Consider the following 23,590-nt stretch of genomic DNA (forward strand, 5'->3'; position numbering starts at 1 on the left):
TGGTTATTTCCCACCTAAACCCCAGAACAATTCACAAATTCTCTGGTCCAAATTATTCTTTAAAAGACAGAACACACAGCCATAAGAATGACTCCGCAGCCTAGGGATTGCAGCACTCACCTGGCAGGTGGGAGCCCCAGGATCCAGTGCCCCTGCTCCAATCACTCTGATTATTTATCCACAGTGCAACAGCTTCAATAGGAGAGACCGAGGGAGCCCCACAACTCTATCCCATGGTTCGAGCCCGCCCCTGAGAGGAGGCAGATCCCTGTTCTGGCAGCGAAGGACTAGAAATGGGGCTCTCCCACATTCTAGTTGAGTGCCCTACGCACTGCCCCAAAAGTTCTGCAGGACCTCTTCCTCCGCCCAGCTTCTTGCCAACAGGGTAGGCGCCTACCACCAAGGGAGAGTTTGCAGCTGAGAATCTCAAGCAGAGGGATGTGCCTAAGGCACCTAACACCAACAGAGGGGCAGGGTTTAGCGCACACACCCTCGTTGCCATCTCTCACTGGCTACCTTAAGCAGCTCCCCACCCAGCTGCTGTCTTTTGTCACTCTGAATCTAAGACACCTCTTCCCCTCTTTCACTGTATAGGGGTTTATGCACCTAACTCATCCTTTGTGAACTGCAGTGATTTTCTAGGCATTATGACACTGCCAATCACAATGCCTACCTCCTTTTGTTTGCAGTGGTGTTGTAGCCATGCGGGCCCCAAGATATTAGAGAAACAAGGTGGTGGAGGCAACAGCTTTAACTGAACCATCTTGTCTCTCTCACTAACAGAAGTTGGTCCAATAAAAGATACTACCTCACCCATCTTGTCTCTCTAACTCTGATCATACATTCAAGCTTCAGGGACTATTCACTGCTCTGAAACACGCTGAACTAGATAACTGCCAAAAATGGGAACTTTGCCATTTTTTAAACTGCTGAAGCTGAGTGAGACCTAATCTTTGCTTCCATGAGGGATCTTCACACTGCACAGAAAGTTACCAGTGAAATAACCAAGTAAGTTAGAACACTCCTTTTTGGTCCATGCCAGTCCTTAAGATAAATGCGGCTGTGAAAACCATGGCTGGTACATTTTTAATGAAACACATTAACATGAGCAGCTTTATGGCAGCACAATTTGTGTCACATTGCAGTCTAATGCTTACTAAGTGGTACTAATAACAGACATCTGTCACCACAACACAGAGCACACTGAGACACAGGATGCGTACCTGATGGAACGGCAAGATACAAAAACCTGTAGGAGAACATTTCAACCTCCCTGGCCACACTATAGCAGACCTTAAGGTGGCCATCCTGCAGCAAAAAAACTTCAGGACCAGACTTCAAAGAGAAACTGCTGAGCTTCAGTTCATCTGCAAATTTGACACCATCAGCTCAGGATTAAACAAAGACTGTGAATGGCTTGCCAACTACAAAACCAGTTTCTCCTCCCTTGGTTTTCACACCTCAACTGCTAGAACAGGGCCTCATCCTCCCTGATTGAACTAACCTCGTTATCTCTAGCTTGCTTGCATATATATACCTGCCCCTGGAAATTTCCACTACATGCATCCCACGAAGTGGGTATTCACCCACGAAAGCTCATGCTCCAAAACGTCTGTTAATCTATAAGGTGCCACAGGATTGTTTGCTGCTTTTACAGATCCAGACTAACACGGCTACCCCTCTGACACTTGACACCATGCAAGGCACTGCATTTAGCCGTATGGAGTGGAAATCCATCAGCCTCATGGAGAAACTTGCACAAATACAGACAGATATCATCTTCCTTTCCAAATGCAAATGGATGGACATCATACCAAATGGACTAAAGGTAAAAAATCCCACTGCTACCTACATACTACATAGAGTATGGCATAATCTCTCACTGTGGTCTATCAAAGAAACTGAGGAACCACCTGATCAGCATCCTATACAGCAAACAGGAAAACATCAAGAGAGCTCTCCAACCTGGAGACTCATTAATAACCAAACTTTCATACAAACGGACTTCACTAAAATAAGACAGGAGATCTACATTACTCACTTCACCTCTCTACAAAGGAAAAAGGACTGTAAGCTGTCTAAACTCCTACCTGCCTCATGGGGCCACAACCGTGGTACCCTCAACCCACCCAGCAATATCGTCAATCTATCCAACTACACACTCAGCCCAGAAGAAAAGTCTGTCCTATCTCGAGGACTCTCTCTCTGCCCTGCCACCTCACCAACATGATACAGTTCTGCGGCGATCTGGAAGCCTACTTTCACCATCTCCGACTCAAAGAATACATTCAGGACAACACTGAACAGCACACTGATACACAGGTACCCTCCCACCAACAGCACAAGAAGAAGAACTCCACATGGACTTCTCCTGAGGGTCGAAATGACAGTCTGGACCTATACACTGAATGCTTCCACCGACGTGCACAGGCAGAAATTGTGGAAAAACAACAGCGCTTGCCTCATAACCTAAGTCGTGCAGAACGCAATGCCATCCACATCCTCAGAAATCACCATGACATTATCATCAAAGAGGCTGATAAAGGAGGTGCTGTTGTCATCATGAACAGGTCCAAAAGGAGGCCGCCAGACAACTCTCCAATACCAAATTCTACAGGCCACTTCCCTCAGATCCCACTGAGGAATACACTAAGAAACTGCACCATCTACTCAGGACACTCCCTACACTAACACCGGAACAAATCAACATACCCTGAGAGCCCCGACCAGGGTTATTCTATCTACTGCCCAAGATCCACAAACCCGGAAATCCTGGACGCCCCATCATCTCGGGCATTGGCACTCTCACTGAAGGACTGTCTGGATATGTGGACTCTCTACTCAGACTCTATGCCACCAGCACTCCCAGCTATCTCCGTGACACCACTGATTTCCTGAGGAGACTACAATACATTGGTGACCTTCCAGAAAACACCATCCTAGCCACCATATATGTAGAGGCTCTCTACACAAATATCCCACACGCAGAGGGAATACAAGCTGTCAGGAACAGTATCCCTGATGATGCCACAGCACAACTGGCTGCTGAGCTCTGTGCCTTTATCCTCACACACAACTATTTCAAATTTGATGACAATATCTCTCTTCAAGTCAGTGGCACCAATATGGGCACCCGCATGGCCCCACAATATGCCAATATCTTTATGGCCGACCTGGAACAACCCTTCTTCAGCTCTTGTCCACTCACGCCCCTTCTCTACCTAAGCTACATTGATGACATCTTCATTATCTGGACCCATGGGAAGGAGACTCTGGAAAAATTCCACCACGATTTCAACAGCTTCCACCCCACCATCAACCTCAGCCTGGACCAATCTACACGGGAGGTCCACTTCTTAGACACCACGGTGCAAATAAGTGATGGTCACATGAACACCATCCTATATCGAAAACCTACCAACCGCTATGCCTACCTTCAGGCATCCAGCTTCCATCCCGGGCACATCACATGATCCATTGTCTACAGCCAAGCACTGAGGTACAATCACATCTGCTCTAACCCCTCAGACAGAGACCAACACCTAAAAAATCTCCACCAAGCATTCTCAAAACTACAGTACCTGCACAAGGAAATAAGGAAACAGATCAACAGAGCCAGACGTGTACCCAGAAGCCTCCTACTGCAACACAAACCCAAGAAAGAAACCAACAGGACTCCACTGGCCATCAAATACAGTCCCCAGCTAAAACCCCTCCAACGCATCATCAGGGATCTAAAACCCATGCTGGACAATGATCCCTCACTTTCACAGGCCCTGGGTGGCAGGCCAGTCCGTGCCCACAGACAACCTGCCAACTTGAAACATATTCTCACCAGTAACTACACACCGCACCATAGTAACTCTAGCTCAGGACCTAAACCATGCAACAAACCTCGATGCCAACTCTGCCCACATATCTACACCAGCGACATCATCACAGGACCTAACCAGATCAGCCACACCATCACCGGTTCATTCACCTGCACGTCCACCAATGTAATATACGCCATCAATGCCCTTCTGCTATGTACATTGGCCAAACTGGACAGTCTCTACGGAAAAGGATAAATGGACACAAATCAGATATTAGGAATGGCAATATACAAAAACCTGTAGGAGAACATTTCAACCTCCCTGGCCATACTATAGCAGACCTTAAGGTGGCCATCCTGCAGCAAAAAAACTTCAGGACCAGACTTCAAAGAGAAACTGCTGAGCTTCAGTTCATCTGCAAATTTGACACCATCAGCTCAGGATTAAACAAAGACTGTGAATGGCTTGTCAACTATGAAACCAGTTTCTCCTCCCTTGGTTTTCACACCTCAACTGCTAGAACAGGGCCTCATCCTCCCTGAATGAACTAACCTTGTTATCTTTAGCTTGCTTGCATATATGTGTGTGTGTGTGTGTGTGTGTGTGTGTGTACACACACACACACACCTGCCCCTGGAAATTTCCATTACACGCATCCGACGAAGTGGGTATTCACCCACGAACGCTCATGCTCCAAAAGTCTATAAGGTGCCACAGGATTCTTTGCCGATGGAAAAACGTTTCCTTTAATAGTCAGACACTTGCCAGATACACAGTGAAAGTCCAAAAGGGAAATTGTATAAGACTAATGCTCACATTAGGTGCCTCAATGTCAAGTTTGTGTTAGTTACATTTGGCATGAATTTTATAATCAAAGCAATTTTTATATTCCTAGAATTTCCCCTTGGCTCCCTCCCACCATGGTGGTTCTTGATAATTATTTCCTTCCTATTACACAGTTTAGTTGGTGGGAATCTTGAAACCTCTTAATAAAATAAGAAAGGAAAAAAGTCAGGATAGCTTTGGGTCCCTCATCTGTTGCACTGTCATTTAGTTATAACAGGCAGCAACTCAGAAAGTGCCATCATGTGAATGGTACCAAGAAGTGACATGATGGTAATTACAAAGCAAGTTTAGACAGATGTACTATAATAGGGTGAGTTAATAGTGAAATCCCATTAAGTAGAGCTTTGTCAAAGCACTGCATTATCTGAACTGAACAATTTACTTCCAACTAAATCAACAGTGCCAAGTTTTCTGAATTAATGAACACTGTGAGTCCGGCATTACATCCAAATGGCTGCAAGCTGAAGCTAGACAAATTGAAACTGACTTGTTTGTTTTCCACAGTGAGAGTAATTAACCATTGGAACAATCTACCAAAGATGTGGCGAATTCTCTATCACTTAAGACCTCTAAATCAAGTTTGGTTGCTTTTTCAGAAAGAAACTCTGTAGCTCACAGGAGTTATTGGCCTTGATGCAGAAGTCACTAAGTGAAACTCCATGCCTTGTGCTATGCAGAAGGTCAGACCAGATGATCATAATGGCCTCCTAGCATCAAATCTATGAAGCCTCATCACTTCACAATGAGAAGATGTTCACACTTGCACTATTAGCTCACTGGTGTGCATAGTGAGAGCTTACTTAAGAAAAGAAAAAGTTCCAAACAGACGTAGTAACACAACATATGAAGTCTGCTTCCAGACCAAAAGAAACACCTCACCAAACTCACAGCCTGAACTCCAACTTAATTATCATCATTTACTTAAGTCTTGAGCTCTCAGACTTTCAGCTTTGTAACAGTTGTCTGAAGGTTACACTTATACCCTTAGACTTACAAAGTCTAGAAATGTGCAGAATACCATCTTAACAACCTTGGGGCTCTGCCACTCTCTGGCCAGCCTTGCGTACCAATCGTAGTCTGCAATTTAAAAGCAGTGCATCTGATGGGCTTTAGGTAGCATTTCCAGAGCTGTGATCCTAAGTTTACTGCACTTTCACAGTTGGCCTGTGGAGTCTAGGAATTATGAAGTCCAAGGTTTTGGGGTCTATATCTTTATATGACACACAGCTGAGGTGCCCCCATCACCCCACACCCCTGAAATGTAAGCTACATAACATTTTAGTCCAGTCCTCAAAAAGCAAGCACCAGATGCACTAGGTATGTGCCAATACTAGGTCTTAGTGGCACTTCAAGGTAGTCCTTTGAAGGATGCCAAGTCTCCTCATGTTCACAGACAGACATTTTAGAAATTCACAGTAAACAAACAGGTGTGGAAGTCTGAACAAGCCTTTCATTCCAAGAGCATGTCCCCACTACAGTCTCATCACGAATCTGAGACACAAATACAAGAAAAGGTTTGCACTCCTGGCACAATGTAGAATTACCATGCAACGGAAACTCAGCCAGCCACACTCGGAGTCTGATTGGACATAACCCCACTGGAGAGAGACTACTGCTCAGCTACAGAAAATAAAATCCAATTCACACAGGTGGTAGCACTGTATGCTCAAGGACCCACCTGTATTCCCACAGTTCTTGCCTTCATCTTGATCAGCCTAAAGCATCATGGCGATTGCACTCTGATTTGCATGCCCTACCTTTAACAACTTCAGGAGTCCTTCTGAAGGCAGGACATGAGTTGTCTCCCATATCCCATTTCCAAATGCCCATTCTGTTAGAAATTCTCTTTGTTGTAAAGCTAAAGACTATGTTTTGGATCATTAATTTCTTACTGGAAGCATTAACCAGGAATCAGATCTGTTTTATTTAAATCTCTTTATTCTCCTCTAAATCAAAGAAGGATCATTGGCAAATTTACATTAATCTGCCACATTACAATCCCATCAAATTTCAAAGACTGACTCTTTCCTTACATTAAAATCAGGTTCTTTGTTTATAGTGAAGTGCACTATAATCTGGAGTGCTTCAAACCACTCAGATCATTTTCTTAAAAAGAGAAATATTCATACCTACCTGCAAACTCCAAGGTACCACAGTGGTTGGTTTGCTTGTACATTTACATGATATTTAAGAATCCATTAAGGTTTTTGTCAGGGTGGATTTGATTTAAATCACTAATCAGGAAGCCTCAATTTAATCATGGTTTTCTACATAAAAGTGCATTCTTGTTGGTTGTTATAACCTTACTGCATATTCTTTACAACTCAGAGATAGATGTATGTTTCATTTTTAGGAAGTATACACTATACATTTAAGTGATTTATTCTGAAAACTTTTCAGATTAGTTTTACAGCTATATCGGAAAATGAATGAGAATTTGGTTATTTCATTTACCAAAGGTAACTGAAGCAGATATTTACGAAGTCATTGGGAGACGAACTGTCATTAATTAGAGGATTTTCTTGCCATGCTGTATTAGGAGGAGAACATCACTAGACAGATATTTAAATTGTTTTACTTAACTAAAAACAACAATGTTATGTATTCTGGATTTTTTTCTTCAATGGCAAACATAATATTTTAACAAAACAAGCATATGAATTTTTGAATTTAATTAAACATTCAAGTTCTTTTAAAATCAGATTTGTTTTTGTTAAAATTGTTTTTAACTAAAATAGTTAAATGAAATTTAAATAAATAAATAAATCGACTGTCAGCCAGGTCAACATGAGAAACTTAAAATATTGGCTTCTGCACCTAACTCAGTCGTCTTTAACCTTCATTTTCCTGTGTGTTCATAATCTGGAAAAGAAAAACAAGTTTTCCTGCTTTTTCAGGTCACAAACCATTTCTCAATTTGGAATGAATTAGTCCAAAGGAAGAAAATATTCTTTCTACACCAGCAGAAGAAGCTACTGCTGTTAAAAATGAGATCATCACTTCAACAGTCCCTGAATCCAAGTGCTTAAGTGACTTCCACCAGTTCACTGCTGTGAAATTCTTTAAAACATCATCATTAAACATATTTCTTGAATGGTTCTTATTCCCAAACTGGGTCTCTTGAATGGCCTGCTGCCATTATAGGTTTCCCTTCTAGTGCAAGAATGGTATGGTAGATCTCAAATCAATGAAGGCTACACTCCGAAAGACCTCAAGACTTCTGGAATATGCTGCTTAAACAGTTACACTTTTGCTTCTACTGCCTGTCCCGCTCTTCTTACATTTATCTCCAGATGACTTCTCCTTGTCCATATCTATTCTGCCCCCAACAATATTCTATTCATTGAACTTTTTGAACTTTTCTCTTTTAGAAAGGGGTAAGGGATTGACTCCGTGTACACAAATTTGCAGAGGGATAATAAGGTTGAGGTCTGTTATTTCTCATCTCTATATATTATTTATTTTAAAACATTTTTGTTGTTAACAAGCATGTTATCTCTGGAAACATAAATCCACAATTTGAGAACTGCAAAACTAAGCATCTCTGATGGTATCTTCTAGACTGAGCAAGATTAACCTACAGAATCTATACAGAAGTCCCTGAAACCCCATAAAATTGGGTCCCCAATCCATAAACTATTGGAACTCATTTACAAAACTTTTCTTAAACATTACATGAATATATTGTCTCAAACTATAGAATTAGAATTTATAATCTCTATTCCATGATGAGTTAACTTTGAGCTATAATGTATGAATTAAAACTATCTTTAGATAAAATGTTTTTGAGGGAAAAAAACCTATCCAAAAATCCACTTTTTTTTAAATCACTGATTTTTATCCACTCTGCTTTTTGTAGGATCTCTCTCCCCTTTCTGTAATCAGATGACAAAGACAGACTGAAAATAGCATAGCCCTTAATCAGCGTCCTGTAAGATCACCTGGGCCAACAGCGCCATTCAAATGGCTATTTGACTTCAGCTAGTTCTCTTAATTCTCTCGGGGGGGGGGGGGAGAGAACAAGTAATTTTCTTACATTTAATCCAAAAAGCTATTTTCATTAGACAAATGGAGTTTTTTCCTGCATTCAGACTCCAATCGTAACAGAAAAATCAAACAAAAAAATCCTACTTTAGTGATTTTCTAGCCTTCGAACATGACCAAGAACTTGTTTCACTGAATACTCTCTCTCAATTTTTCCCAGCAATCAGCCTGCCAGAAGGAAGTAAGTGAGAGCCAGTTAGTCTGTGCTGTCATTAACCAGAGTCCCTTACTAGAGTACAGGCCAAGCTACCGTAAGCAGATACCTGCTTAATACTCCAGCATCAAGGAGACTGCAGAGCATAAGACACTGCCTGAAGGTTAGACCTGTATTGTCCATACCAGGGGTCTCAAACACGCGGCCCATGGGGCTCCTGCATGTGGCCCGCCAAGCTCTCCCCACCCTCCACCCACCCCTGCCCCTCTGCCTACCCACGGGATTGCTCCCTGTGGCGCTGCGAGCCCTGCACCGCACTCTGAAGCAGCGGGCAGCATGCCCCTTCGGTCCGGGGGGGGGGGGGAGAGGAGGCAGAGGGCTCCTGCATTGCCTCCTTCCAGGCACCGCCCCCCACAGCTCCCATTGGCTGGGAAAAGGGAACTGCGGCCAACGGGAGCTTCCTGGGAGGTACCTGGAGGAGCGGCAAGAGCAGCAGATGCCTGGAACCCTTAGCCCCTCCCCTTCCCCCAGGGGCTGCAGGGACACGGTTCCAGCTGCTTCCTGGAACGGTGCTGAGCAGCACAGGGCCGGGGGCCAGGGCAGGCAAGCAGCGCCGGGCTGGAGCTCGCATCCTGCACCCCAGCTCCCTGCCCTGAGCCCCCTGCTGCATCCTGCACCCCTCCTGCACTCTCTGCCCTGAGCCACCTGCTGCACCCTGCACCCTGAACCCATAACACACCCCTCACCCTCTTGCACCCCACACACCAACTCCCTGCCTTGAGCCCCCTGCTACATCCTGCGCCCCTCCTGCACTCTCTGCCCTGAGCCACCTGCTGCACCCTGCGCCCATAACACACTCCTCACCCTCTTGCACCCCACACACCAACTCCCTGTCCTGAGCCCCCTGCTGCATCCTGCACCCCTCCTGCACTCTCTGCCCTGAGCCACCTGCTGCACCCTGCACCCTGAACCCGTAACACACTCCTCACCCTCTTGCACCCCACACACCAACTCCCTGCCCTGAGTCCTCCGCTGCATCCTGCGCCCCTCCTGCACTCTCTGCCCTGAGCCACCTGCTGCACCCTGCGCCCATAACACATCCCTCACCCTCTTGCACCCCACACACCAACTCCCTGCCCTGAGCTCTCACTGCACTCTGCACCCCTCCTGCACCCCAGTTGCAGCACTGAGGTGGGGACTTTGGGGCAGGGAAGGAGTGGGAAGAGGCGGCCCTAATGGAAGGGGTGCAGTGGGGGCGGGGCCAAGGGCAGCAGGGGTGTGTGTGTCAGTGATGCGGCCCTCTGGTCAATGCACTAGCCCTCATGTGGCCCTCGTGGTCATCTGAGTTTGAGAGCCCTGGTCCATACTGTCGCACAGCTGTTTACATTTGCAACGCACCATACAAACATGCATTAGATTATCCTCCAGGGAGATAGGTAAGAATGATCATGCCCACTTTACAGATGGGGAATCAGACACAGAGGAAGGCTACATATCTCTGGCAGATTAGCACTTGAGAGCATCCAATGCCCAACCTGGTGCTCAAATCCACAAAGGCACACTGCTTAAGTGGCATTTCAACATCTTTCTACGCTCAGATCTGACAAACAGCAGAAAGTGGAAGAGAACAGCTGCGTCTGCAGTGCTACAGCTCAGATCAGTTCCCAGTGCATCTTGGCTTAGGTAGTGAGAATTGGATTTCCAGTACCAATGAGTCACTGCCATATGAGGTCATTTGACCAACTGTCTGTTCCTCAGGTCACCTCACCACACTCTTCACTCTCTCTAGTCCTCTTTTTCCTCTCACGCTGCCTCACACTTCTCCCTCTCCTTTTGCTCCCACTATTTTAAGTAACACTCCGCAATGATTCTGATCACTAGATAGCCTATTAACAGTATTTTCCCGCTGTAAGAGATACATATAGGGTTATCATCTTTAATGCTAAAAACAAACATCTCTTCAAAGAATTTTTCACAAAACCAGTGATTTTTAAAGAAATTTGAACCTTTTCTCTCTAGCTTACTTTACAAGTTACTCTTGCTCTGCATGAGAGATGATTCATAGATTCCATGGCCAGAAGGGACCATTGTGACCTCCCGTATAAACACAGGGTACACACCTTTCCCAAAATAAGTCCTACAGCAGATCCTTTTAGAAAAAACATCCAGTCTTAAATGCAAATTCCACTCATATTGCTGTCAATGGCACGCATATTTAAGACATCAGATTCTAATTACACTAAGGCCATGGCTACACTGGCGCTTTACAGCGCTGCAACTTTCTCGCTCAGGGGAGTGAAAAAACCACCCCCCAGAGCACTGCAAGATACAGCGCTGTAAAGCCTCAGTGTAAACAGTGCCCCAGCGCTGGGAGCGCGGCTCCCAGTGCTGCAAGCTACACCCGTAGAGGATGTGGAGTACGTGCAGCGCTGGGAGACATCTCTCCCAGCGCTGGCACTGCGACCACACTCACACTTCAAAGCGCTGCCATGGCAGTGCTCCTGCGGCAGCGCTTTGAAGTTTCGAGAGTAGCCATACCCTTTGCCTACTGAACTGTACCTAACAATGTAAGTTAACGACACTAGAACTACAAGTTATCAAGTTTTTAAACGAAGCAAACAATACAAGATTCTGATACACCTGGTCAGAGATGGAGATCACTATAGAACAGTATCTCCAGCCAGTTCACAAGACTCATTAGCAGAGGTGATGAAACACAGCAGAAACGATTCTTAATATGAATGCAGTCAATATAATCCATAAAGCAAAAATCTACATAAGCTTTACATCAACAAAATAAACAAACTCAGAAAAGTGACTGTTAATTAACATTTATATAATACAAAACAAAGAGCAATTCAAAGCAGTGCATCCCATTTACAGGTCACTTCCTACACAAACAAATTTCAGCAAGTCTAAAAAGTAATGCAATAAAGGCACAGAATTCTGTTTTGCTTCACTAGCCAAACTGAAAGATCCATTCAACTGAACACAGTATTACACTATTGTTGCTGAGCTGGGGAATCATCATAAGGGCCTACAGCAAGAGATGACTGCCTTCAAGCAATGTGCTGCCACATTGGCACCAAGACACCAGCTGATTAAGATTAAGGGAAACTTTGCTGAATTAATAAACCCATTTTATACTGTTTGCCCAGGATTCCTTAAAGTATAATAACTGTAATCTTTCCTTATTGTTTAAAAACTGTTTTTTTTCCTATATTTATAATATAGTCCCTTGACAATTTGCTTTCATTGCACGCAGACATGCTGACTACTTAATGGAGTGTTATTTATGAGTTTGGGGCTACCCAAACGTTTTAAGAAAAGGGGCAGGAGGGAGGAAAGGGAAATAAGGGTTTTACAGCATTTATTTTTAAAAAATAAACAAAATCAAGTGTTATTTGCATTAAAAAGGTACAGACTCTGCGCCAACATGAAAAAGGATAGGCCACATTTCCAGCCTACCAATCTTCTTTCCTTTAAAGAAAAGTTTTATTGAACTACTGCTTTTCTACACAGTTACAGAATTTTTACCCAATCAATAATCAACATTAGTATATAGTAGTAAGCTTATCAGAAACTCCAGACAGCTTAAATATGTAATAATTGTTGCACTGGGAACTTCTAATATGTTGGCAAGTTTCCTACTGCTTTGGTTACCTACCTTTTGGTAACGGTTGTTCTTCGAGATGTGTTGCTCATGTCCATTCCATGTTAGGTGTGCGCTCGCCCACATGCATAGCAGCAGGAGGTTTTTCCCTTAGCAATATCCATAGGGCTGGCTCTGGCGCCCTCTGGAGTCCCACACTCATGTGCCAGTATATGGGTTGCCATTGGCCCCACACCCTCTCAGTTTCTTCTTGCTCCAACAGCAGGGACGGAGGGCACGTCAAACAACAGATAACTCTAACTATTCAGCTATTTACAAGAAAACAACTGAGAGTCGAGAAAAAATGCTAATGGCACTTGCAAGAGCAAAGAGTGTTCCAGCCACCATCACTGGTGGTAAGAAGGAACTGAAAGGGCGCGGGGCCGGCAGCATCCCATATACCAGCGCATGAGCACAGGACTCCAGAGGGCACCAGAGCCAGGCCTACCAATATTGCTAAGGGAAAAATCTCCAGCCACCGTACACATGAGTGTTCGCACACCTAGCATGGGATAGACATGAGCAAGCACTCAAAGAAGAAAAAAACAATACAGTAAAACAATGGTGGGCCACCTGCAGCCCATCAGGGTAATCTGCTGGCAGGCCGCAAGACAGTTTGTTTACATTGACCGTCCACAGGCACGGCCACCCGTAGCTCCTAGTACCACGGTTCGCCATTCCCTGCCAATGGGAGCTGCAGAAACCAGCAGCCAGCATGTCCCTGCAGCCCATGCCACTTCCCGTAGCTCCTATTGGCCAGGAACTGTGAATCACAGACAGTGGGAGCTGCGGGCAGCCATGCCTGTGGACAGTCAATGTAAACAAACTGTCTCGCGGCCCGCCAGCAAAATACCCTGATGGGCCACAGGCTGCCCACTACTACAATAGAATCTCAGAGTTACGGACACCAGAGTTACAAACTGAGAAGTCAGCCACATCCTTCATTTGGAATTGGTAGTATGCAGTCAGCAGCAGAATCAAATTAAAAAATAAGTACTGTGTGAAATATAAACTACTAAAAAAAATAAAGGGAAAGTTTTTTTAAAAAAGGAAAAGGTATGGAAACTGTTTCTGTGCTTATTTAATTTAAATAACAATGGTTAAAAAAAGCATTTTTCTTCTGCATAGGGACGTTCCAAAGCTGTATTAAGTCAATGATCGGTTGTATACATTTGAAAGAACACCTATAACGTTTTGTTCAGAGTTACGAACATTTCAGAGCTATAAACAACCTCCATTCCCGAAGTGTTCGGAACTCAGAGGTCCCACTGTATCAAGGAATCAATTATGTGCTTTAGCCCACAGGTCACTTTCTAAAAAGTATCAGTATTTTTACAAAAAACTTGTAAATTTCTGCCAACATGTGCAGCAAGTTTGTCTGCATTTTCCAATCCCTGTGGTGGCAGCTTAACAGAGACGCCTTTAACGTGGATAATTTGGTCCTCAATCCTGAAAAGAGGTGGCAAATGGTAGTTTTTCTTCCCAGTGACTTTCAGTGCAAGTTGTCAGGGTGAACAAATACTGATTTTTTTTAAAACTAAAGAAAATCTGATTTCAATCAAAAATCCAATTTTTTAATTTAAAGAGATTTTTTTAATAAATTTATTTCAGATTTGAAATTATGACAATCTATACTAATGCCTAAATTTATTGTAACCTCTTAAAATAAATTAAATACAAAAATAATATTAACGTTTGCTGTCCAGTGTTAAAGAAAGTCAGACCACTGAACTGGTGGAAGTCTCTGGCTAAGCACCTGGAACCAGAGCTTGCTGAAGTGCTAAACCAGCTTTTGACAGCAGTAGCCTCTTCTGCAGGTGCAGAGAGAGTATTTGCTGTACTTCAGCTTATTCAGCTAAAGTTCAGTTCAATGACGACTAGCTCATTCAAAGTTAAGAAACCAACCTGGAGTTGAAAAAGCAGGAAATCTGAATAAACTATAGGAGGTTAAATTCTACTAGCTCTAAAATCTTAAAAGACATGTGGATCAGAAAAAATTAGTTTAATTCATTAGCTACAGATATTTCCCTTGCTTAATAAATCAGTTAGTTTTAAATGCAAAAATATGTTTTGATCAAGCTTTTTCCCTCATGTATCTAGCACTTTGGAGTAGCTTTATTTAACAAAAAAATAAAATGCTAGTTGTGTATTTTTAATTGAATTTTATTTTCCATCCAAGAAGGGCTTGACAAACTATAAATAAAAAAATTAATCTAGTAAATAAGAAATGCATTGTTCACCATTTTCTAACACAAAAATATAAACATTAAGATGAATCACAGTAAGTTAAGCTATTTAATTGCATAAATAAACGTGGATAGATATAACATATCCTCCTGATCAGCAAAAAGAACCACCAAATGTAGTGTACAGATTATATTCAGTTGCAGATAACATGTTTTAATGGTAACCAAAGAGAATCAACCTTTCTTTAGAAAAAAAACTAAAATGTACGAAATGCAAAACATGATTAAAATCAATTATCTAAATCAAGCCTTTCTGCTTGCTGATTTAGATCAATCCACCCTGCAAAAGCTGGGGACCTAACTGATCTCTGTGTTTCTGACAATCTCTCCCATAGAGTAGAGGTGGGCTTGCCCAATTTTCTCCTGGTAATCTTTCATTTAGATTTATTAAATATAGAACGAAAATACATCAGCCATCCCAGGTGCTGGGCATCCTCAACAAAACATGAAATTCATAGTATGTATGTACAGTTTGAGGTTGGCATTTTGGCCTTTTTCCGGTAGATCTGATTGAAGTCTTGGGGGAAACAGAGTAGTTTGTATCCCATTATTTATAGCAAACTACATTATCCAAACCCAACGTTCAATAGTAGGGAAAACCTGGACACATTAACGAACAGCGCAAGGGTTTTACAGTTTACAGCTAATCTTCTATCCTCTTAACCCAACTCAACAGAACTGATTCAGCTTGATCTGTGACTTTCCACAGTCTAACCTTTAAACACCCAGTGGTTATATAAAAACTAAGCCTTGCCCCACAGATTTAAATGAGATTGACCTCTTGCTCCAATAAGACAAACAACATCCTTTAGAAGAATGCAAAGTCTAGGACAAAACAGCTAAAGCAGCTATCTTTAAAATAAGGAAACCCAGCTCCCATGGCAGGCTATGTAAATGCTGCCAGATGCTAGACTCAATCTCTACTACATGACATGGTGCTACACAGCAATTGGGCCTATGAAAAACAGCAGTCTAGAATTTACATTATAAATAAAGGAGAGCACGCTGACACCTGATATTGTGGTTTCATTCAGAACCAACTCCAATTTTCGAAGTTAACTTCAACAGGAGTCAGCTGGTGCTAAATCTTCAGAAGAACTCAGTGTCCAGCAGCACCCACTGAGAACAACGTTCTCCCCTTCACCCGAAAACAGCAGGAGCTCCTAACCTAGGCGTCGGCAACTTTTTAGAAGTGCTGTGCCGAGTCTTCATTTATTCACTCAAACTTAAGGTTTCGCATGCCAGTAATACATTAACATTTTTAGAAGTCTATAATATACAACTAAACTATTGTTGTATGTAAAGCAAAATAAGGTTTTTAAAATGTTTAAGAAGCTTCATTTAAAATTAAATTAAAATGCAGAGCTCCCCGGACCGGTGGCCAGGACCCGGGCAGTGTGATTGCCACTGAAAAACAGCTCACACGTGCCATAGGTTGCCTACTCTTGTCCTAGCCACTTAGCACCTTAGAAAACATGGGTCTCATCCAGCCTGGCAATTCCAAATGACTTCAGGTGGCAGTGAGCTCACAGATTGCATGAAAAACTATTTCCTTTTTGTCAGTTGTGAATTTCTCACCTTTTAATCTCATGGCACGTCCCCTTGTGATAGGAGACAGGAAGAGCAGAAGTTCCTGATCTACCTTTTCTAGAAGACAATTCATTATTGTAGGTACATTTATCCTATCCCCTTCTCATTCATTTACTTTCTAAGAACAATCCCAGTCTTTCAATCTCTTCCTAGGAAAGTTTTTCCAGGCCCTTATTCATTCTCACTCCTCTTCTCTGAGCTCTTCCAGTTCTACAATAGCCTTTTCAAGATTAGGTGACCAATACTGCACACAGTATTCAGAAGAAGCCTCTGCTTACCTTTGGCCATGATGAAAATTGACCATTTCATCCTATTCTTTGCTTTCTGTATCCTAGCTAGGTTTTTTCCTCCTCCATGAAAATTTGACCACTTCTGTCCCACCACTGCCATGTTTGACCAGTTCTCTGCACCTCATATAACTGCCAATCTGAGACAGTCTTGGGCCATATTAATGTGGACTTGAAACGTCAGCTCAATATGTACCACAGACTGCTTTCCAGTAGTGAAACTTAGAGATTCCCCATAGGCTCCTCAATGCCACTTAAACCCTCATTAAAGGTTTGGAAACTCACCCCAAAATATGTAGACGTATCCGACATAAACTGCAACTGGGATGAATGCTAGCTGGCTGAGATTCAACCGAGACCAGCAAAGACTTCCCCACTTTGATTTAACATCTTATTTCTGATTTGGTTTTGTGAGACTGTCTGAGAACAATGGAACAAGTACTCTCCAAAAGTAAACAGATTGTTTTACTTCTCTGATGTCTGACAAAGGTTAACAAAGTAACCCACCCCCCTAAATGACACAAACTAAGGCTTGGTCTCCACTACAGCTTACTTTGGTATAACTCACACCCCCGAGAGATGCAAGTTACACCAATCTAAGCACTGGTGTAGAAAGTGCTGTGTCAGCAGGAGAGCTTCTCCGACCAACACAGCTACTGCATCCCATGGAGCCAGAGTTTATGCCAATGGGAGAGCTCTCTCCCACTGCACAGTGTCTTCACCAGATGCATTGCAGCAATGCAGCTGACTTTGATTAAAACAATACTTGAATTTTGTCTTCAGCACAATCGTAAGAAAAGAAGAACATTTCAACCTCTTTAGTAAAATGCAGAGACCAACTTTAAAAAGTAGAAGCTTTGAGTCAACAGGACCTGCTGGGTGCACAGCCTTTTTGAAAATCAGATAACCCTGGATCCTGACTTCGGGCAATTTTGAAAAACTGGAGACAGCGTTTTCTTGGGTGTCCAAAATTACACTTTAACCTACAGAGTGTATAAAACTCTTTTGCCTTGTAATAATTCTTAACTGAACAACAAAATGACACACCTCACAGTCTTTATGGTTAATAGGATACAAATTTCAAATATTTTTAATCTATTTCAAAATGAAGACCGATTCTGTTAAAGTTGTCAAAGAAGTAGAAAGTATTCCAATTACAATATCTAATCCAGTGCTTCTCACAGGCGATCCGCCACTTGTTCAGGGAAAGCCCCTGGTGGCCCAGGCCGGTTTGTTTACCTGCCGCATCTGCAGGTTCGACTGATCGCAGCTCCCACGGGCCGCGGTTCGCGGGCCAAAGGATGTGCTGGCCGTCGCTTCCTGCCACCCCCGTTGGCGTAGAGCAGCGAACCACAGCCAGTGGGAGCTGCAATCAGCCGAACCGGCGGACGCAGCAGGTAAACAAACCAGCCCAGACTGCCAAGGGCTTTCCCTGAACAAGCAGCGGCTCAACTTTGAGAAGCACTCGTCTAATCTTCTTAGAGATGCAACAGATTCTATGAACATATAGGAGCCATTTCAAGCATCCTTTTAACTAGTCAAAGGATTCACACAAAAGAGTACCACACACAATTTATCAGTACTACTGATGGGAATTGCTTGCATACACATACAGATTCCAACTGAGATTTCAATTCATGTATTCTTTCACACAACTACCAAAAAAAAGAAGTCAGGAAACATCAGAGCGCAATAATTTCAGGGGACTAAACATAAAGAGGAAAAGGGATTTTTTAGGTCTGAGTGGCAGTTTTGTTATGCCTCTCACTCAGGTTAGTAGAACAGCTTTTGCCAATTCTGAATGAGAGAGATTTTCCTTTGTACTTGATTTTTAGATGCATTTAGTTCACCTGATAAGTGCTGGAAGTGGAGTTCTCCATTTATCAACATTACAGTTACAGCCCAGGAATTATCACTGCTGGCCGATAGAATCATAGAATATCAGGGTTGGAAGGGACCTCAAGAGGCCAGACAGATTTTTGCCCCTAATGGTCCCCTCAAGGATTGACCTCACAACCCTGGGTTTAGCAGGCCAATGCTCAAACCACTGAGCTATCCCTCCTCTCAATCAGTGACAAGGATGGATCAGGGGGGAGGGAGGGGTTAGCGAACACTCACCAGACACAGATGCAGGCACATGCGGCGCTTACTGCTGTTATTTGTGCATTTTACTTAATTTCTTTGCAGTTAATTTTTTTGCTTTGCTTTGCTTTTAATTAATTCCATTTAGCGTAAACACCAGATTGGTCAGCAGTCAAGGAAAACTGTATTGCGTGTTCACAAAAGAGAAGTCCAGGTCTGCACCTCAAAGTTTAATAGCAACCAATGGCTCACAGAAATGCAAGCTCATACTCTCTCTTCAATCACTTATATAACTTAATACAATGAGGGGGAGATGTTATGACTGAGCCAGGACATAGCTGCTAGTTGTGCCCCAGCCTCTCTGCTTGAAAGAGCTTAAGAAATGTTTAAATTATCCACATTATACCACATGAGCTGAACCAGGAACCCTACTATCCTCAGTTTAAGTACTACTCCACCTCCTTTCCAATTAAAAATCTTTATAAATAAAATATATTTCAAAGTACTTTCGGGGGGAGGGGCTAGAAAGCTCAGAGCATTGCTTAAGGTCAAGAGTTTTTTGATTTTATGCCAACATAGGCACTGATTGCTAACGCATCCTTTTCTAGTTCTCTTTGAGGCTGTAGCAGCAAAAGTGGCAACAGTTTTACAAAATGAGAAGCAGCATCTGCAGACATACTAAAAGGAACAGAATCCAAGCCAGAGGCCATCGGAAAGTTTCCATTACCTAAATATGTACCATTGGGATTAAAACCGGTGTTTGAAAGAGATGGTATGTGAAACTTCACATATACTTAAATTTTCATAAATGCTTTGTTTTAAAAAATGTTTCAGAGTTATTCTCCAAACAATGGCTCTCAAACTGAGGTGTGACACTCACTTCTAGGTGGTCTGCAGAGCTATTTAACAAGGATAAATATATGGAGATATATCTATCTCACAGAACTGGAACAGACCCTGGAAGGTCGAGTCCAGCCCCCTGCCTTCATTAGCAGGACCAAGCACTGATTTTGCCCCAGATCCCTAGGTGCCCCCCTCAAGGATTGAACTCACAGCCCTGGGTTTAGCAGGCCAATGCTCAAACCACCACCACCCTCCTTCAGTATTCAGGATCTAGATCTAGACAGGAATTTGAGGTTTTCTGAAACAGAAAAAATAAAAACCTTTTTTTGCATTCAGAGTAGCTGCTTCATAGCTTTCCTTTTTTGTGTTTTTGAGTAAGCAATACAATGTGAACAGAAAAATGCAGAGTGGGGAGCACTGTCAACTTGGGGGTTAAGTCTTACTCTATGGGAAGACCCTACCCTGAGGGACAAAAATAGACCACACAGCTAGAAAAGGGGGGACAAAGGCAAATATGACCATGCAGCAGATTATGTTTATTTTGATCCTGTCTCCTTCAGGCCATACTAATGTTCTCTCATGTAACTATGTACTGTAGTTGTAGGGAAGGGATGGACTTCGGCTGGGAAGAGAATTATCCCCAAAAAAGTTACCCACAAAACAAAAAACAGCTTTGAAAACCAGTGCTCTGGAAGAATGAGTGATATTTAAAGCATGTAAAGGCTACTAAAGCCAAGCTGAATCACACCTTACCTGGAAAAGCGTATGGGTTCAGCGATCCCCTTTTAAGGCACTTGGAGCAGAGGATGTGCACAGTGTAGTACAGACCTGGCCACTCTTGAAGCAGTACATTCAGTTCTTCCACTAAGGGAGTAATAGCTTGCCAGGCTGTCCATATATTTGGTAGAGATGCGTGACTAGCAATAGACAGAGTATCTGGTTGCAGAGTGCTCCGAGCAGGCCTGTAACTCACCACCACAGGTACTTTCCCCCTGTAGGCATAAATCTGGTATTTGCCATCAGACCGCTGAACCACATGACTGTTAATCTGGACACTGTAGCGTGCAAATAACCCAGGAGGGAAAATGAAGGGGAAGGTGTATTCAATCTGCAACTGTTCAATGACAAGAGACTGTCCACTCAGGTTTGTACCATTAATCCACGCCTCTGCATGGGGCACTTCATTCTTCACATAGCAGGGGAACTTGTACCAGGCAGTGGCCCCATTGAGGGGCTTGCATTTGGGCTTATTGATGCAGTAGCAGAGCCCCATTTTCTCCAGCAGCTCCAGGATAAGCTGCAGGTCCTCCCGGCTCTGAATATGGGGCTTAAGAAGCAGGCGGATAACGTGGGCAGGAAGGAGCCCATGCAGCAGGAATCCTTCCACGTAGTGGTGGAGCTGGGTGGTTCTCAGTTCATCTACATGGGTGTCACTGAGCAGTTTCTGGAGCAGCACCGTGGTGTCCTGCTGGCAGAAGACATTGAGGATGTCAATGAGCCTGGGCAGATTGTGGAATACATACTCCCGCAGAGTCAAATGCTCCTCAAAGTACAGCAGCTTGCCACTTTCATGCAGATAGGACAGGGCGCTCTGGAGTCGGTCCTCGGTCAGGCCCGCCTGCAAGCCCAGCCGTGCCGAATCCCACCAGCTGAGCCACAGTTGCTGAGCCTGCGGCTGGAAGTGCAGCTCTTCCAGCACCTGCCAGGACTTGGGTAGCACCCGATGCAGGTTTGGGAAGATGTCCCGGTGCTCAGCTACTGACAGAAGCTTGTCCCGCAGGCGGCGCACCTGGTAGTGGTCCTGGCAGCTGATGGCGAGCACCGGCGAGAGGATCTGCGGCCGGTGGTTGAGCAGATACTGGAACTGGGCCTTCTTGCGCCGCAGGTTCTTGTCTGAAACCCCATAGAAGACAGCGTGGGGGCTGGAGCAACGCAGGTCAAAGTCCTGTCCCAGGGCATCGTCCACCTGCTGGGCCAAACTCTGGAGTCCCTCTGCATCCCGCTTCTCCTGCAGGGCAATTTGGTGGTGGATGTCCAGGCACTTTTCCTCCAATTCCCGCTCAGCACACAGGTCAGCATGGGTGCCCACCATGCACACTACAGCATGGGGCACTTTGGCACCTAGCCAGTGCAGGAAGTAGCCCACTGCAGAGTAGAAGCAACGTGGCGTGTAGGCACTCAGGTTCACCACCAGCACATACAGGGCTCCCGGCGAAAGGAAGAAGGATTGGATCACATCATAGCTAGGGTCACCTGCTAGCTCATATACGATGAAGGTCAGACCCCTCTCTACATCTGCTGTCCAGTCTGTCACCTCGATGCCCTGGCTGGTGCCTGGAAGTCCTGCTACCAATGGTGTCAAGGGGGCGTCTCGCTCCAGCAGCATGGAGAAGTGTCCTATCTGGGCTTCCCCATTAACTTTTGGGGATGGAAACAGGCAGACATCCTGGTGCTCTAACTTGATTTTCCCAGCAACTTTAAGGGACGGAGACAGCAGCGAGTCCTGCTGCTCAATGGAGGCATATCCTAGAGAGGAGCCTTTTGAAGACAAAGCATCTCGGGGCTCAGTAATGGGGCTATGTCCTAGCTGTATTTTCCCAATATCTTCGGGAGTTGGGACCAGGGTGATGTCTTGTTGCTGCTGGGTTCTCCCAGCATCTTTGCCAGCTGCAGCCAGGGAAGAGTCTCTCTGCCTCTCCTCCTCCATCAGGCACCTTCTCAGCAAGGTCTTGCCAGCATCCTTCAGGCCCATGAGGACCAGCTTGAGCCGGGGCCTGAGAGCAGGCTGGGAGTGCGCCAACTCCTGCTGGTAAGCGGCAATGTAGGGGATGCCCTTCATGCAAACCTCGTAAGGGGGCTGGATGAGCGGGTTGTCCTTGATCTTCCAGAGTGTGACCCGGGAGAGCTGCCCAAAGCCCTCGGGCAGGATGGCGATCTGGTTGCCCTGCAGCACGAGTTCCTCCAGGCTGTGGAGCTGAACGACAGAGTCGGGCAGGTAGCGGATGCGGTTGTTGTCCAGCCAGAGGGTACGGAGCTGGTGCAGCTGGCAGAGCCGGGCAGGCAGCAGGGTGAGCTGGTTGCGGCTCAGGTAGAGCTCCTCCAGGCTGGGCAGGGCAAGCACAGCCTCGGGGAACTCGCCCAGCAGGTTGGAGGAGAGGTTCAGCATCTTGAGGCGCTGAAGGCGGCCGAAGCCGGGGGGCAGCACCCGCAGTTGGTTCCCATCCAGCATGAGGCTTTCCAGGGCGCCCAGCTGGCACAGCCCCTCGGGCAGGCTGCCCAGCCCCGTGCCACTCAGCCACAGGATCTTAAGGCAGCGCAAGGCAGCAATGCCCTCGGGCAGGACGCGCAGCTGCCGGTTGCCAGAGCAGTCCAGCTCCTCCAGCGCGCCCAGCTCCAGCAGCGGCGCCGGGAAGGCGGGCAGCTCGTTGTGGTCCACGTCCAGCGAGCGCAGCCGCTGCAGGCGGCCCAGCGCCTCGGGCAGGCGGCGCAGGCGGTTGAAGCTCAGGTCCAGCTCCTCCAGCTGCCGCAGCGCGCCCAGCCGCCCGGGCAGCGCCGCGCCCTCCGCGCCCAGCTGGTTGTGGCTCAGGCTCAGCTTGCGCAGCTCCCGCAGCGGCGCCAGCGCCTCGCCGTCCCCCAGGCCGCCCAGCCGGTTGTGGCTGAGGTCGAGCTCGGCCAGGCGGCCCAGGTGGCGCAGCGCGGCGGGAAGCCGGGCCAGGCGGTTCCTGCGCAGGCTGAGGACGCGCAGGCCGCCCAGCGCGGCGCCCAGCCCCTCGGGCAGCTCCTCCAGGCCGCGCCCGCTCAGGCTCAGCGCCGCCGGCTCGCCCGGCCCAGCGGGCAGCGGCGGGCGGCGAAGCGCGGGCGGCCCGGCGGGCTCCGGCTCCTCGCGGGGGCCCAGGCTCAGCTGCCGCAGGTTGCTCCGCAGCTTCCGTGCGCGCAGGGCGGCGTCTCGCCAGCGCCGGGCCGCCGCGGGGGGCTCGGGCTCGGCCATAGCCCGCGGGGAGTGGGGCTGCCCTAGGGGCCGGGCCTGGCCG

The 23,590-nt window shown here is 45.6% G+C and overlaps 1 protein-coding gene across 2 annotated transcripts in view; it reads right to left on the minus strand.

Annotated features, from left to right (window-relative positions):
- The window catches only part of MFHAS1 (multifunctional ROCO family signaling regulator 1), a 157,346-nt gene extending 133,799 nt beyond the window's left edge, over window positions 1-23,547 (minus strand). For both annotated transcript variants that reach the window (XM_050948211.1, XM_050948210.1), the window contains exon 1: window positions 20,313-23,547. In XM_050948211.1, coding sequence (XP_050804168.1) covers window positions 20,313-23,547 — 3,235 coding nt within the window. The remainder of the gene's footprint in view (window positions 1-20,312) is intronic.
- Between the last annotated feature and the right edge of the window lie 43 nt (window positions 23,548-23,590).

The sequence above is a fragment of the Gopherus flavomarginatus genome, chromosome 3 (assembly GCF_025201925.1).
Source record: "Gopherus flavomarginatus isolate rGopFla2 chromosome 3, rGopFla2.mat.asm, whole genome shotgun sequence".
NCBI classification, from domain to species: Eukaryota; Metazoa; Chordata; order Testudines; family Testudinidae; genus Gopherus; species Gopherus flavomarginatus.